The following is a 17,385-nucleotide window of genomic DNA, read 5'->3' on the forward strand; positions in this document are numbered from 1 at the left end:
TTTTAGTTAGGGTCTTGCTATGTAGCCCAGGCTGGCCTTGAACTCATGGTGACGCTTCTGCCTCAGTCTTCTGAGTGCTAGGATTACAGGTGTGTGTGTGTGTGTGTGTGTGTGTGTGCGCGCGCACGTTTTACAGTGTTGAGGACTGAACCCAGGGTCTCTGCACTAGGCTACCTCCCCATCCCTTTTCAGTTTTTATTTTGAGAGGTTTCACTAAGTTGCCCAGGCTGCGTCCTTAGCCTCCCAGCTCTTTGCATTACCCAGTCTCAGGTATTCCGTTATAGCAGCATGAACAGATTTCAGTATTCTTCCTCACCCTGAAATTACACCGGGGGCCCTCACAATGCTGAGAGGCCGTGAGCACAGTTCTCACACTGATGGTGTGATGCACGCCTGCGCATGGCTGTGTGTGGTTCAAAATGGTGTTTAGACTCCAAATGGGCACAAGGCCTTAAACCCAAACTTAGAGGCTAAAAATGAAAGTGGACAAATGCATGTCTATGATTAATTACATACAAAGTTTTTCCCCCTAAAAGGAAATGCTTAAATCAAAGGAGGGCCTTACAATTCACGGGCAGTTTAGAAGTGAAGATATGCAGCAATAGCTACCAATGCAAGTGTGGAAGGGCGAGGGCTTACGTGAACTCCAGCTGGATGGCGTATTCTTTTGAGATAAATGGTATCTGGTCTGGGGCCAGGCGTTTCGCCAGCTGAAGGGCACTGTCCCAGTGCTGTAAATCCCTCCTCATCTGTAAGGAAGAGAAATACTTTAACTTCCAAAGAGCAAGTTACTTTGCAAAGTCACCACATCGCACCAGTTTTCCTAAAAGTGGTTACAACAACTTTTCTGTACCGAATGGATCGTTCTGAGGCTGACACCGACTGCTGCGCGCATGCTCAGTGGTGCTGACAGGGCCCACGCTGGGCGGAGTCTTGGCCCTCACAGCGATTGGTGGCAACGCCCCAAACACAATCCTACCTAACAAAATCATTCCTTAACATTTCATTTTTCTCAGTAGGGAGAAATTAAATTGAAACTAACACAATAAACCAAAATTAATTTTTCACCTTACAGGGAAAATAATAAAAAGTTGCAAGACATTTTTACTTTAGCAATTGATAGTATTTTCTTAGACAATTTGAAGCTATATTGCAAACTGAATAATAGAAAATATAAATAAAGTTTGAAGTGGTTCTCTCCCTGGTTCCTGCGGCCTTTTTCCAGTGTCTGGTACACAACTCCAAATATAAACGAACCACTTAAGAATCTTTTAAGGTTCCTTTCTCACCTTACTTACACTTTTTAAAGAATTAATGGGCTGGGGATATAGCTCAGTGGCATAAGTGCCTGCCTGGCAAGTGCAAAGTCCTGAGTTCAATTCCTGGTACCAAAGAAAAAAACAAAACCCCTGCTATTTGGGGCCAGGGATATAGCTCAGTGGCACAAGTGCCTGCCTGGCAGGTGCAAGGTCCTGAGTTCAGTTCCCAGCACACACACACACACACACACACATACACAAAATAAAGAATTAATGATGGCTAATATTTTTCAAGTGCTATTCTTTGCCAGGCACTGAACTAGAGCAGGCTTATTTCATTTTTCACTACCCTTTGTAGTGAACTTTTCTGGTACCCATTTTAGAGACCCAAACACTGAGGCAAAGAGATGCTCATTACCACAATCCCTGAGGCTAGTCACTTCCCCCTTAGAGTGAGGTTAAAGGACAGAGTGCGATCACCCTCTCCATTCTGAGGTCATTTCCTCACATCTTTTACAAAGTTAGGGGCCCCCAGGCAGCGTCCCCACGTAAATGCGGAAGAGCCAAAGTGACATCTTTGCCTTTGCCCGCTGTGGTGACAGTGAGCACCAATCCAAGTCCTCAAAATTTCCCAGGGTGTCCAGTTATCTCAAAGATTATTGTACACTTATCTACATTTTCCTTAAAATTAATGAACTTAAAAAGGAAAATGAAAATGATTTGTAAAGGTGAGAATCAGGGTGGGGGTAGGGCTCAGTGGGACAGGCTTGCCTAGTGCATGTGAGGCACTGGGTTTGATCTCCAGAACCAAAAAAACACACGAAAATGACAAAGAAAATGAAAATTCACTGTAGAACAATTTGAGAAAGAAAAACCATAAAATTAGCTATAAATGTTTTTTTAGAACATCCTATTTTTCACAGTTATAGGAATGAATACTTGTATGGGGTAGAATAGCATTAATACCAACTACAATAACTTTCTGTGTCTACTCATCAGGCACTGAGCTAAAGATCAAATTCCCATTTTATGATGTTTGCAGCTATCCTGTGGGCTGGATACGGCTGTCCTCCCTTTACAGTGGGACTGAGGGCTGAGAAAGGTTAAAGAGCAGGTTCAAGGTTACTCAGGGCTGGGGCTCTGACCTAGATGTGTCCCGCTTCTCTGCGCTCTTAATCGCTATCCGACATTGCCACGTCTCCTCCCTCGCTGCCCTTGAACTTGCTCGTTACCCAGACCTAGTTGCTGTTCTGCAACTCTCGCTTTTTTGTTTTTTGGGTTTTTTTTTGAGACAGGGTCTTGTTATGCAGCTCAGGCTGGCCTTGAACTCACTATGTAGCCCAGGCTGGCCTCAAATTCACAGTGATCTTCTTGTCACAGCCTCCAGAGTGCTGGGGTGACAGGCGTGCTCCACCACGCCTGGCTCACTCTCAACTCTTAATATGCATGAGAATTTCATACAAGGAAAAAAGATAGATGGGCATCAGTTTTCCCAATTGGAAAACACAGGAAATAGCGGTGCTGTCTTACAGGACTCTTAGGAGAGCTGAATGAGTTAATATAGGTCCAATGCTTAGAAAAGAGCCCGGCGCATGCGAACGTTCTAAATGGTAGCTCTATTCTTTCTACACAGTTTTATAAGTTATATAGTCTATTCTCTTTGGGCACATTTAGACATTAAATTATTTAGTAATGTTAACAATAACACCCCTTTTATGCCTTCACTGGGTGCAGAATGTAAATATTTTTTAAGTTAATGAATACTCAGGGGTGCCTGAGGACGAAATGTTTACATTTTTGGAGGGGAAGGGATGTGGGGCATCGGGTGCCGAGAAGCTTTAACTCTACATGGGGTAGGGGGAGATTCTGCCTCTGCGTGTGATCTTTTTTGGGGTGGAGGCAGTATTAGGAGTTGAGTCTAAGGCCTTCACACTGAGCTACATCGCTAGCCCAGTGAGAGGGTGAGAGAGGGTGTCACTAACTCACTAAGCTCCCCGGCTGGGCTCGAACTTGGGATCCTCTTGCCTCAGCCTCCCAGGCTGCTGGGATTACAGGTGTGCAGCACCATGCCTCGCTCTGTGAGTGCTTTTCCTCCTGATCTGCCACCATACCTCCAGGGCAGCCACAGGGCAGCTGGACGCGAGGTACAGGTCCTGGGCCAGGTTGAAGTCGTTCATAAACATGGCCAGGTGTCCAGCCAGAAGGTGGTAGTCCTCTATTCCCTGCGGAGAAAAGCCATTTTGATGAGCAGAAACACAAAAGCTTAACTTCTTTCTCTCTTCTTGTTTGAAGACCACTCGGTAGGAAGTGGTAACGTTCTGTCTATTCACCTGTTTAGGTGGTAGGTAAGATTAACTGAAGAAATTTAAAGTGTTTGAAGAAACAGTACTTCAACCTTACCATGGCAGTTCTAAAGAAAAGCTGTGTACCTTTATCTGCTCCAAGGACATCACCATGCCAACATTTCTGATCGTCCGATACACGCGGATGGCAAAGTCCACCTCCATGTGGTGCAGGCAGCTCCGGGCCAGCTCGCCCCAGGCGGCGGGGCTGTTCAGCGTCCTGCAGATGTCCCAGGCGTCCGTGAACCTGAGGGGGACCTTCGTCTCAGCGGAGCCTCTGCTGGCCCAGCAGGCGACGCCCACACTGCATCTCCTCTGCCCTCCCGCGCGGGACTCACTTTACAGCGCATCTCTCAGCCCCTACCTGTTACGTGCAAGCAATGGAAGGGTGTACATTTTCTTTCTTTTATGATACAGAGAAGAGTTTTTTCTTGAATTTCTTTTATGAATCCGAATCTACTCTTTGTAACCCTCCCATTAACAAACAACTCATTCTATTTTGTGTTGCATTTCACACACGACAAAAATTATTTTTGTTCCCACTTAAGTCTAGTAAGATCGGTACTCTATGCATAGAGATATAAATCTAGGTGTTTAAGACAGGTCAGCTGACTTGGTCCGCAGGACAGACCCCGTCCACTGCCCGTTTGTGTGAACGCAGGCTGAGTGGGAACGCGGCTGCTCCCATGCCACACGGCTGGCTGCAGTCGCCGCGACCATGAGCTTGCGGCCTTTCAAGCCTGAAACAGTTACCATTTGACCCTGAGCAGAAGAAGCCCAATGGCCTCTGGTTTAAAGCGTGACCCCCAGGACCGCCAATGAACCTTTCGTCTGCCTCAGTGCGCACATCCCATCGTCTCCGGGCGCCCACCACCCGCCTCTCGCCCGCCTGGCACACAGTTACGGAGCACCCGTGTGCGTATGCTACCAGGCACAGTCACTGTCCTTGGGGCAGTTACCCAGGGGAAGCAGGAAGAGGCAGGTAAGTGACCCCAGCTCAGTGTGACTGGGGTCACCGAGTGCCTCGTATGTGAGCCTCTGCGCTGAGTGTTTTGCACACGTTCTCTCAGATCCCCGAACGACCTTATCCTTTCAGGGTCATGGTTACTGCTCCAAGTACATCCCCGTAACTACGGACTATGCCGTAGGAGACTGGCTCAAGTCCCTTAGCAGTAGGTGGCCAAGTGCCCTAAGCACAGACCTCATGTTGGCTCTGAGGCAAACGTCAGCAAACTGCCTGGGTTGCGGCAGCGGGCAGGGAGGGCCTCCCGGAGGGGAGATGGCCCTCCGATGGGCGAGGCGTTAGCGGCCCCCACCTTCGGGGTGGGAGGGTACTGCGGAAGAGCCCTGAGCAATACTCGACCGAGCAGTCAGCAGAGCGGAGCGGCTGAGTGGCCAGAGCCGTGGCTGGTGCGACAGCAAGTGCCCAGTGTGGCGTCGGAGGCCCAGAGGGCCTTAGATTTTCTCTTGAAGGCAAAGGAATCACAGGAAGATCCTGAGCCACGGACTGAGAGGGTCAGAGGCACATTTTCGGAATGTGTGTGGAACAGAATAGACTGGGCGAAAGATAGAGTGTGGAGACGCGGTGCCATCTCACTCTGTTCCCGGGAGGACTGAGTCAGGATGAGGGGCAGGGGGACCGGCGGGACGAGAGCGGCGCGGAAGGGGGTCTGGGGAGGTTGCGAGTGCGGCTGTAGACAAGTACGAGGAGCTCGTGGGCTTCCAGCACATGGGACTGGGAGGCGACTGCAAACACAGGGCTACGCTGAGGACGGTTTCTATTTATCATTGTTTTTGGAGCCAGGCACTGTGGTGGCAGCGAAGCCGTGTGAGGAGCAGACGTTCGGTCAGGAGGAATGACCAGAGGAGGAGGGCGCTGCCGGGAGCCGAGAACAGCTCCACTTAAGATGTGACTAGAAGAACTAGAGCTACAGAAGAATTCAGTGGCCCTAAGAGGTAAGGAAAAAAATCAGGAAAAGGAAACCTCAAGCACGGCAAAACTAAACCTCACTATGATGAAATCAAGATAATGTCAAAATAATTAGGTTTATTAGAAACTTTTTTTTTTTTATTTTGAAGGACTTTTTTTTTTTTGAGACAGGGTTGCATTGTCTAGTGCAGGCTGGCCTTGAGCTCACTATGTAGCCCCAGGCTGACCTCAAACTCATGGCAGTTCTCCTGCCTCAGCCTCCTGAGTGCTGGAATTTGAAGGGCTTTCCTTGTTTTTTTTTTTTGTCTTTGTGAGATAGGACCTCACTATGCAGTTCAGGCTGGCCTTGAGCTCTCTTCGCAGCCCAGGTTGGTCTTGAACTCGCAATGATCCTCCTGCCTCAGCCTCGAAGGGCTTTTCTTGTAATAAAGCTTTCCTCATGATGAGGAGGACACCGGCCAGGAGTACTTGCTATGGAATTTATGTGCATTTTTATATGTTATGTTACCTGACGCTCACACAGCTTTGTGAAGTAAACAAGGCAAGCGCGGTCATCTACCCGTATTGAGTCGGAGCCTACCTTGAACACCACAGAACAAGTGCTTCCAGCCCACCTTTTGAGCATTAATGTCTGTGCCAACATCTGCCGCAGGTCCTCGGGCCCTGCGTCCTTTGAGCCGCCGAGGAAGCTGTGGGTGCTGAGGTAGACGTTATTTGTTTTTCCGCTCTGTGTCTGGCAGGTCAGCTCCCCATTGTATAAGAGCAAAGGTTTATGGGCGAAGGGAAGTTTGGTGCCACCAGCCCAAATCACCTTGGAGCCTGCAGTGATAAGAAAGACACGGTGATGCTCAAACCTCAGATGCGGCACAAACACAGGAAGGACGGTTTGAGCATCACTGCAAGGGAAACTCATTCCTCAGGAACTGTGTGGAGGTGTGGCGCGGTACCTTGTACGGTGTCCTTGTGAAAGGCGTAAGTGTACACCTTGTCATCGTCGTAGGCGATGAATACACCTTTGTCCAGCGGCCAGTTTTCCCACAGAACGCCTTTGATGGTTGGTGAGAAATCGGGAATCTCATAGGTCGCGTCGTGAACCTACAAAAGAGGATTTGCGGCTCTGTCCCCAGCACAGCAAGAAGGGAAGTTCCCCTTCCTGTTCTGAACTACATTTGGTTTGAAAAGAAAACCAGCTAATAGACAAGTCACGGGTAGGATCTAAAATTTACTGAATTTATACGAAAAGCCACAAGTCCCCACACAGTGGCCCCAGGGGAAGAATGAAAAGTTGAAGCTGCTCAAGACAAGAGAAATTCCAATTATGACCGCATCTGTGCTTAGGAAAATTTGGTAACCCTGAGTGTTCAGAAACCGAATCCATTCACGATGTACAATTAAATAGATTATGCTGGGAATGCTTTATTTAAAAACTTCTCTGCAATGAATTACAAACATAAATCTACCATTATAGTGATATAAGCTATTTAAAGAATCAATTCACATAATTCCTATGAATTTAAGCTGATAGGATTATATATATCCTAAATGGAGAACTGAAAAATATGTGCATTCTTCCTACTCTGCCTTTCTGTCAAGAATGAAATATAAAATTCCCACAAGTAATAACAATGTACAGAGCTGTGTTGCCTAAAATGATAGTTATTATTATAAAGTCCATCTACAGCCACTGAGCACTGAAATGTGCCTAATCAGAACTGAGACTGTATTAAACTATATAGTAGATCACAAAAAAGAAACGTAAAGCATCTCATTAATAATTTTTAAATTTAGCTACCTATTGAAATAATATTTGGTTAAATTAAATACAGTAAAATTAACTTCATGGGCTGGGGATATAGCTCAGCAGCACAGTGCCTGCCTGGCAAGTATGAGGTTATAAGTTTGATTTCCAGTACTAAAAAAAAGAAAGGAAGAAAGAAAGAAAGAAAGAAAATTAATTTCACTTGTTTCTTTTTGGCTTTAAAATGTGGCTTGTAGAACTGGGCAGGATGGCGTACACCTGTAATCCTGGCACATGGGAAGCTGAAGCAGGAGGATCACTTTGAGTTTGAGGCCAGCCTGGGCTACAAAGTGAGTTCAAGGCCAGCCTGAACTGCATAGGGAAACCCTGTCTCAAAAAGACGAAAGAAATGTGGCTTCTAGAAAATTTTAAGCTACATATGTGGTTCACATATTTTTAATTGGACAAGGCGGCTTCTAAAGCATTGTTCTAACTACTTATATACATGTATATACACATAAAACCTTATTTAATCCTAACTTAACACTTTATAAGACAGGTACTATTAATTATCCCCATTTTTCAGATGAAGAAACCAAGGCAAGGGAAATGTGCCCAAGTCACACAGTGAAGACTTGAACCCAGTCTGGTTCTCACCACTGTGTCGCACTGACTCTCGGTTTGTATGCACTGGTGACTTTAAGGGTAACTATTAGCAGAGCACTTATTTCCTGGCAGACGCTGTTCTGAAAGTAGAAAGCACTAGCGTGGTGGGAAGTTGGCATAAGCCGTCCAGGCCCTCCCAGGGACGCCTGCTAATTGTCTTCACAGAAGGGAACCCAAGGGAAGGGAGGGGTGGGGGGAATAAGGAAGAACAAAGAGGGAGCGGAAAGAAGAAAGGAAAAGGGGAGAGAAGAATTAAGCGCTCCTTTCAAAGACAGGGTCATTTCAAGGATAGTGTCAAGGTGAGGGGAAGCTGCCTTTATGGAGTGGACACTAAGGAAAAACCATGGGCGGCGGGGAGGCCCAGGGCCGCTGTAGGCCGTGTGACTCACGACCTGCACACGCCAAGCCATTGGATGGATAGAAGGATAAATGAAAAATCTAACTGTAGTAAAAGATGTGAGAGCCAACAGTTCCTTTATCTAAATCCATTTTTGAAAATGTTAAGGGTGTTTAAACATAGGAGTTTTACAGGACAGGGACCCTGCACACCAGGGGAGAACAGTCCTGTCCAGGACGCTGCGCTGGGACTGCCGCGTTGTACAGAGGAACAGAAGCGTCAGGTGTAACAACTATCTCCTCCATTCAGTGGGACTGATACTGTGCAAAATCACAGAATGGGGCTCTCGTGACAAGTCGTCAAGAACGTTTGTTGCAAACATGGTATTACAGAGATGCTGGCAAAGCACTACACTCCTTGGCACTATTTAAGAGAAAATTTTATGTAGGGTACTCATTAAAAACAGTTCTTATAATGCATTTGTAAAAAGCAAGCATTCAAAATTTTTTATACTTACGGGACAGTAGACAAATCCATCACTTTTTTCATCAATGAAAACTAATCTGGTCCCATTTGAATCAGGAAAAATCTTTTTCACACTGACAGGATGTCGATAGTCATTAACAAACTGCCAGTCTTCAATGTAGAAATACTGAATGACACCAGTCTGAAAACAAAACACAATCATGCAAATAGAAGAGGTGGCCAAGAAAATTCTGACGTTCAGCGTTGTAGGTGAACAAGCTTCCTCAGTTTTAGAGAAACATCATTATGCTTGATGACGGAACAGTCCAAGAATAATACTTAAAATATGTGAAAGGTAGAGAGCCAAGAAAGGCAACGGGATGAAAAATATATATGTGATTTTAAATTCCTGTATTTTTAGTGATATGAAGTAAATGACTTATAGATTTCCTATTCTCTACTAATATCCTTACTGTTTTAGAGAAACTTGTATATACAGGATAGTTAACATAGTTGATCAACTGTCTTCTATTTCTTTGCTAAAAGAAACTGTCAATGAATCCTTGATTGATCAATATTGCGTGTCTCTGTTTTCATGAGAAACTTTGAAGATACCAATATGTAATACAAGAAGCACTGTTAATTTCCTACTACTTTGTAACTCTGTATTGTCCGTACTGTTCTTTTGCTATTTTGTAAAAGGCTGCGTGTATGTTAATGTTTTCCCCCTTTTATTTTTAAAATTTAAAAAGAAAGGTTATTGCAAATCTTTTTTGCTGTTAATAGATAAATTAGATGATACATTTTAAAAACAAAAAGGCCACCTGACACAACTGTGTTCCTATGTGTTAGGAGTGAACATATACACACCAAAAATAAAATCACAGTCAGACTGTGTGATATGTAATATAAGAGTCTGAAATTATCTGAAATTTGAAATGCTTCTTTCGAATCCCAAGCATTTCAGGTAAGGGACATTCGACTTATAAATTTATAATCCCGTGAAAGTGAAAGAACTGTGTAGAAATTTAACAAAACATGCACAGGACTGTCAGTTTGAAAACTATAAAACACCAGTGAAAGAAATCAAAGATCTAAATAAATGGAGAACCAGGCATGGTGGCACACACCTGTAATCCTTGCACTTGGGAGGCTGAGGCAGGAGGATCACTGTGAGTTCGAGACCAGCCTGGGTTACAAAGTTAGCTCAAGGCCAGTCTGAACTGCATAGTGAGATCCTGTCTGGAAAAAAAAAAAAAAAAGAGAGGTAGACTGTGTTCAAGGGTTGGAAGTCTCACTGTGGTAAACATGCTAATTCTTCCCAGCTGATACACGTTTACCATTATTCCATTAAAAAATCACAAGAGTTGCTTTTTTTTGTAGATATGGGCAAGATTTTTCTAAAATTTATATAGGAGGGGAAAGGAAATAAGAGAGCTAAAACAATTTTGAAAATAAAGAATAAAGTGGAGAATCAGTCCACCCAATTTGAAAGCTTTCCCTTTTTTAACAGCAGTGATAATCAAGGCTGTGAGGCAGGCTGAGGAACAGCCACACAGCTCAATGGCACAGGACAGAGAAGCCAGAAACACACATACATGCTCGGCAGAATCTTTTTTCTGCTTTTTAAGGTGCCTGCGTTTCTATTTTTTGATGAATGGCTTCATGGAAATATCATTTACATGTCATGTAATTTGTCCTCTTAAAGTATACAACTCTAAGATTTTTTTTTTAAGAGTAGGAAAATATACTGGGGAAAAGGAATGGGGAACAGGAATAGCTCATGAGACACAGGCGGGGTCCTGAATGGGCTGCCTACAGAGCCGATTTTTAGTGTGCTTGCAAAGTTGTCCAACACTTCATCACTGTTTATTTTTTATTTTTTTTGGTTTTGGTTTTCCTCTGGTACCGGGAACCGAACTCAGGACCCTGCACTTGCCAGACAAGCGCTTTGCCGCTGAGCTAAATCCCCAGCCTGCTTCGTCACTGTTTAAAAACACTTCATCACCTGAAAAAGCAACCCTACTGAGAAGTCAGAGGAGTCGCGCGCTCTTTGTGGGGAAATAGTTAACTAAACTGGGGCGCCTGTATCCTGGGGCGCTGTGGGACATGCTGCAGCTCACTGTTCAGAGAAACATGCTGAGGAGAAATGGGCCAATCCCAGAAGAGGGTGCATATTATATGGCTTCCTTTATGTGACATTACCAAAGAGGCAAAATTGCCGAAATGAAGGAGAGGTTGTAGCGAGGGTTAAGAATGGCGGGGCAGGGGAAGAGTAGGTGTGGCTGTAAATGGAACAGGAAGGGCTGGTGGTATCTGGATGGGCTGTGATACTGCACTAGCGCTGCACGCCAGGAGAGACCAGGAGAAGGGCAGACAGGATCTCTCCAGTGCTTCTTACAACTTCATGGGAAACTGCAAGGATCTCAAGAGAGAAGTTTCATCTAAAAATTCCCTAATGTTGTATTCGGGCCAAGATGGAATAAGACACTGGATTTACTCTCTCACCCAAACATTTCTACCTTTTGTTTTTTTAAGGACAAATGCATGCAACACAGGAGATGAATCTTGCAAACGGAAAGGAGACCAAGAGCTGGAGGGAGGGAGGAGGGCGACAGGAAAGGGACATAGAGAGAATGAAGACCTGTTATGCACATGTGCCAGCTCCCGCCAACGAATGCAACCGTCATGCACTGTGAATGTGCAGGTAAAAATAAAAAATTTAAAAATATACGAAACAACATTTTCAAGACATTGGAATTAGGCAACAAGGGACAATAAACTGAGGGACGGGAGACAGTAAGGCAAAATCCTCTGATGGCTCCAGCACGTTCACTGCCTTCAGGGAGGCCTGGGTCCTGGCTGGGTGGCACCTCTGCGGTGGGGCGCAGCTCCCCAGTCGCAGGTGCACTGTGGGCGGGTAGCAGGGCAGGGGCCCAGAAGGGGCTGTGCAGAGACCCTGCCGCTTGTATTAGAGACAGTTATAGAAAAGGAGATAACAGGAATAGGAATGTGTATATATATACTCTTCCCCCTTCTTTCTTTCTTTCTTTTCCCATATACAGACACACAAGATAGCTAAGATAATTGTACTACTAATTTCTATTGGCTTATTGAAAGGAAGAGCTAATGTTTAATTTCTTTCGATCAATTTTGCATGCTTGCATCTGGTAATCTGAACAACTACTCTGGAGATAACAATATGCAATATAACAACCGCTGTTGATTTCCTATCATCTTGTTTAGAAACCCTGTATCGTTTTTAATGTTCTTTTTAAATTTTTCTCTTTAAAATAAAAAAAAACTGTAAAAAAAAAAAAATGAATGTGACCAAGATAACAAAGTGACACTTGGCAGTGCCCCGTGATCTGCAGTAAGAAGGTGATACGTACATCCGTGCCATAGATGAGGAACTCGCAAGTTAAGGCGTGACATAAGATGCGGCACTTCTCATCCACCGCCGGGAACAGGCGGGTCTCTCGCTCCTCCTGAGCGTCCACGATCTCGCTTTCTATCTATAATGGGAAGAACGGTGACTCACAGACTTGAGCATACCTGGTGCACATCTGGGGCAAAGGGTCTTTTTCTCAGGGTCCCCTGACGTTCAGACTCTGTAGACTACCAGGAGCCAGCTACACCATGAGTGCAGTGGCCACCGCCGGCCACGCCTCTGTGCCTGGCAGTAGGCTCCTCTGCTGAGCTCTGTGGCTTCCCAGATGCAAAGAGTCACTGAGGTGCAGGAGGTGCCCTGGTTTAGGAGCCAAACCCCCAGGGGTGCCAGTCTCTCTCGAGCCAGTCAACAGGCAGCTTTGAGGATGCTCATATGCGATGTGTCTGAAGATAAGGGTCAATGCAAGCTCAGCATGGTAGGCTGAGGCAGGATGATTATAAGTTTAAGCCCAGGCTGGGCAGCTTAATGCATGACCTTGTCTCAGAGTAAAAAAGGGCTGGAGATGTAGCTCAGTGCAAAGGCCCTGGGTTCAATCCTGAACTGGGGGAGGGGGTGCGGGTATCAACCCATGCCAGGGAGCCCAGAGATGTGGTGATCTTCCCTGGCTTTCCTGGTTTTGTTTGTATTTCCTTCTAGATGCAACTTACCACCTGGGTCACTTTTATCATACACGACGTTGTACACAGCCCTGTTGCTATTTACCAGGTTTCTGGGGAATGGAGCTAGCTGAGCAGTCCACACAGAGGGGGGTTTGTTCACCCTGTGTGCACACCTGGCTTTCTAGCGAGTCTGTATGTGCTGGTTCCTGGACGACACCTTGGCAGCGAGACACCAGGCGGTCCACTATCACTGCTTCACTCAGGCTTCCAGGACAGCACATTACACTTACCAGGTGCAACTGGACTTTGCCTTCAAAGAGTGCGGCGGCATAGTCAGAATGAAGGCACATACTGGCTACTGTCCCCAGATACTCCACATCTTTTAACTTTTTCACAGCTATAGTAATTAGAAACACATGCATTAATCTACAGGTAAAACTACTGCACATAAATATTTGCAAACAAATTTTATTATTTATTTATTTTTTGTCTTTTTGAGACAGGGTCTCACTATGCAGTTCGGGCTGGCCTTGAGCTCACTTTGTAGCCCAGGCTGGTCTCGCACTCGCAACGATCCGCCTGCCTCAGCCTCCCAAGTGCTGGGATTACAGGCGTGTGCCACCACGCTCGCCTGCAAACAAATTTTAAATATGTGCCTTTGCAAGGGTTTTCTCAACTTAAGATCTTATTTTAGCCATTCTTAGAAAAAAATCTTAAACCAGGTACAGTGGCACATGCTTGTAATCACAGGACTCAGAAGGCTTTGGCAGGAGGATCGCTGAGAGGCTGAGGCCAGCCTGGGCTGTGAATTCAAGGCCAGCCTAAACTATATAGCGGGATCTTGTCTCAAAAAACAAACAGAATCTTAGTTGCCAAATAAATGCCTTCAGGAGTTCGATAAATGCAGCACATGACAAAACAGAAAATAAAATCACATGCAAAATAAATTAAACAGAAGTAACAGGAAGTTAATGGGGGTTTATGTTTAACAGGTTATTGTCAAGTTTGTTCTATTCCTGAGGCTTACATGACCTACCGCAGGGGAAAGGGAGAAGCTAACATTTGTTAAGCACCATTTATTCTGCTTCACGAGCCCTTACAAGTACCCTTGAGCTGAGGTATTGGTTTTGTTAAAAGCACTTGCCTGCCATGTGCAAAGACCCTGGGTTTAACTTCCAGCACTACCAAAAAAAAGTGCCCTCATTTTCTAGGCAAGAAACCAAGGCTCACAGTGATAAAGAAAGTGCTCTAGAGTCAATCAGTTTGGAGAGGCAGAGGGAAATGGAACCACAGTCTAATTCTGGAGCTCAAACCCTACATGCAATACCAGGACATCTTTACTGCAAAGGTAAAGAATAAAATCTTTCCAAATCCTGTGCAAGGATTTTATAGGATTCACCAAGCCGTTAACCAGTTCGGAACAAAAATGAGTGAGAGACTTTGTCTTCAAGGAAGCCTGCATTGCTTCCTGAAGGATACAGAAGCTGCGTAGTGGGCAAGAATACACGGGACCAGCTCAGACTTGCCGTTCTCTCCGAGGACATAGAACCAGGCGCGGTTGTTCATTCCCACAGCCAGATGATAAAGACCCACCGCCACAAAGGTGGGCTCCACGTCAACAGAAATGGTGATCGGTGGCTCCTACAATAAAGAAGTGTCACGGTCATAAATCACTGTGAAGACTTTTCGGTTTAGGAGTAAAATTAAAATGACACTGGTCTCATACTCCTTCCACGAGGTTGGCGACAGTGACTTCGAGCAGGGAGGTGAGGTACGCGGTCCTTGTGCAGCAGGAGTCCCCGAGGACAGGGAGCTTGGTCAGGAACACGTGCAGGGAGCCTCTTTGGGTCGACAATGCCAGCAACTGGCCGTCATCTGTCCAGGACAAGGTGCCCAACCCTGAAATAATTGTCCAAAACAAATAATCAGTCAAAACAATCCAGGGTTGCCAGCCACCAAGCGGCTATTTCCATGTAAGCTACCAGTAGCTTTAAAAACTTCGCTTTTCAAAAATCTGTATCTGTACACGTGTGCAGTACAGACGCCTCCCCTCCTGCTGGGGAGCTGGGACGTGTGTGTGACCGTCTCGCTTCTTCCCCGTGCCCTCCCGTCCCCGCCTGTTCCCTCCTTCCCTGGGTCTCATGTTTGCTCCACTAGTTTAATCAGGCTTTAGACCAGGAGACGCAGCATGGGTTGGCACAACAGCATGAGCACTGATTCATCCACTGTGGCCCAACGGGAGAGCACCCGATTCACATGTGAGACCAGGGTAAAGTTCACCGTAAATCTCTGGGTCAAACATCTGTGTTGTATCAGGGTAGTTAGGACATTTGAGTCAACTGGTATGACAACATACTTACTACAATAGGGATACTATCTACTTTAGGGAACTCTGGTGAAGACATTTAACTTTACTTCTCCTACAATGAATACAACTTGTACAACAACACACACACACCTTCTGTAAAAGAAACAATAAAATGTCAGTCTGCAGCAGAAAAATCAATACCTTTATTTTCATCGTCCAGATTGACTATAGCATACATGTCCCTTAATTCTGACAAGTCATGGATTTTAATGCTGAAAAATAAAAGCAAATGTATATTTTAAATATATATGAGCTTTATGCAAACATGTCTTACTTCACAAAACAATTTTAAACTATAGAATATGTCAGTGGCCTCCCAAACAGGACACATGGGATGATCTATCCACTGGGAGAAGAGAAGAAAATATTAAAATTTCTATATATTTAATTACATTTCATCTTTTAAGTGGTTCTTTATTTTGTGTTTTAGACAAGGTTTTTGCTATGTAGTTCAAGGTTGGTCTTAAACTCACTATGCAGCCCAGGCTGGCTATGAACTTGAACTTGAAGTAATCCTCCTGCCTCAGCCTCCCCAGTTTTGGGACTACAGGTGTGCCCCAGCACGCCTGGCTAAGCTTTGTTTGTCTTAGTGTGCACAGGAGGATTGGGCCTAGCTTACTTATCTGCTCTACAACTTTAGGATGAAGTCTGAATAGGAAAACATCTTGCTGAGCAGTATTAATTATTGTAAGATGACACAGGTTCCCTTTAAACGAGCTGCCCTTTTCCTCTGGCCAGAGTTCATACATGCAAAAGTTGCAAGGTACCCATACTAGAAAGAGCATTAGATGTGGAATCACAAGGACTGGCTTGAAGGTGCTGAAAAAAACTGGGGCGTACTCTTGGCAGAAGTAGGTCAGTGCGAATTAAAGTTACACAGCACCATGTGCACCTAACAGAAGCAACAAGTTTTCCCTCTTTGATTGTTTTCTCTTCTTTCTCTCCCCTCCCACTGTTTTTCTCTTACATTTTTTCTTTCATTGTTTTCATGTAATTAAATTTTTTTATTTTGAAGTAATTTTAGGCCTACAAACAGGTATACGAAGTAATACTGAAAGGGTTCCATGTCCCTCTCCCGCCAGTGGGAACATCTAGAGAAATACAAAGTCACAATCAGATGACTGACATTGACACACTCTACAGATCTTAGACGTCCCCAGCTTTGCTGGTACACAGGGTGTGTGTGTGCATGAGCACGTGTGCTCAGCTCTGTGAATTTTTCTCATATGTAAGATTCACGAGACCCACAACCAGAGAGGACATAGATCCATTTGCACAAAGGTCCCTAACGTTGCCCTTCATAAATACATAGACCTCCTTCCTTTTGATTAGCATTTGGATGGTCTAACTTTCCCGCCCTTTGACTTAGTTATAGCTTAGCTAATTGAAGTGAGTTTCTTACAGGCAGCACATCATGGGCTTATTTAAAAAGAATTCATTTTAACAGTCTTCACTGAATAAGCGTCATTTACATTTAATGTAGTTAGCGGTGTGTTTGAATTTAGATCTACCATTTCATTATTTGCTTTCTTTTTCTTTTCTTTGTTTAGATTATTGGAACTTTTTAGTATGCCATTTATCTGTTGTGTTTTTGTATATATCTTTGTACAGTTTTTAGTGGTTGCTCTAGAACGTACATCTCAAATTTTTCAGTCTTAGAATCAATGTTTTACCATCTCAAGTGGAATGTAGAAACCTTATTACATAAAAACCATTTACCCTCTCCTTCTTAAGCTGTAGCTGCCTTATCAACTGCATATTCATGCACTTAACATCCTATCAGACAATATTATGTCTTTGCTTTTGACAGCCATATATGTGTTAAAAAATCTCAAAAGAAAATGGCTATTATATTCATCCAGATATATGGCGTGTCTGTTGTCTTCCTTTTTGGCACTGGAATTGAACCCAGGTAAGCACTCTACTGCTAAACTGTATCCCCAGCCTGTTGCTGGTTTTTCTTTTTTCTTTTGAGACAGAGTCTCACTATGTAGCACAGGTTGGCCTTGAACTTGCAGTGATCCCCCTGCCTTAGCTTCCCAAGAGCTGGGATTACAGGCGCATACCACACATCTTCACTCTTAGTATCCTAAATTTCCTTCCATGCTTACTTCCCTTCTATCTGAAGAATTCCTTCAGTAATTCTTTTAGAGCAGGGTCTCTTGCCTGGCAAGAAATTTTCATTTTTGTCTTTTCTTTTCTTTTTTTTCTTTTCTTTCCCTCCTTCCCT

At 44.6% G+C, this 17,385-nt stretch overlaps 1 protein-coding gene across 1 annotated transcript in view; it reads right to left on the reverse strand.

The window, feature by feature from the left end:
* Positions 1–17,385, reverse strand: part of Wdr19 (WD repeat domain 19) — a 69,072-nt gene that overhangs the window by 32,819 nt on the left and 18,868 nt on the right. The window contains exons 10-20 of the mRNA XM_005391986.2: positions 15,297–15,367; positions 14,514–14,686; positions 14,314–14,428; positions 13,078–13,184; positions 12,130–12,252; positions 8,790–8,939; positions 6,479–6,626; positions 6,146–6,350; positions 3,689–3,848; positions 3,371–3,481; positions 640–749 (exon numbers count right to left, since the gene is read on the reverse strand). Coding sequence (XP_005392043.1) covers positions 640–749; positions 3,371–3,481; positions 3,689–3,848; positions 6,146–6,350; positions 6,479–6,626; positions 8,790–8,939; positions 12,130–12,252; positions 13,078–13,184; positions 14,314–14,428; positions 14,514–14,686; positions 15,297–15,367 — 1,473 coding nt within the window. The remainder of the gene's footprint in view (positions 1–639; positions 750–3,370; positions 3,482–3,688; positions 3,849–6,145; positions 6,351–6,478; positions 6,627–8,789; positions 8,940–12,129; positions 12,253–13,077; positions 13,185–14,313; positions 14,429–14,513; positions 14,687–15,296; positions 15,368–17,385) is intronic.

This window comes from Chinchilla lanigera, unplaced genomic scaffold (genome assembly GCF_000276665.1).
Source record: "Chinchilla lanigera isolate Chin_1 unplaced genomic scaffold, ChiLan1.0 scaffold00042, whole genome shotgun sequence".
NCBI classification, from domain to species: domain Eukaryota; kingdom Metazoa; phylum Chordata; class Mammalia; order Rodentia; family Chinchillidae; genus Chinchilla; species Chinchilla lanigera.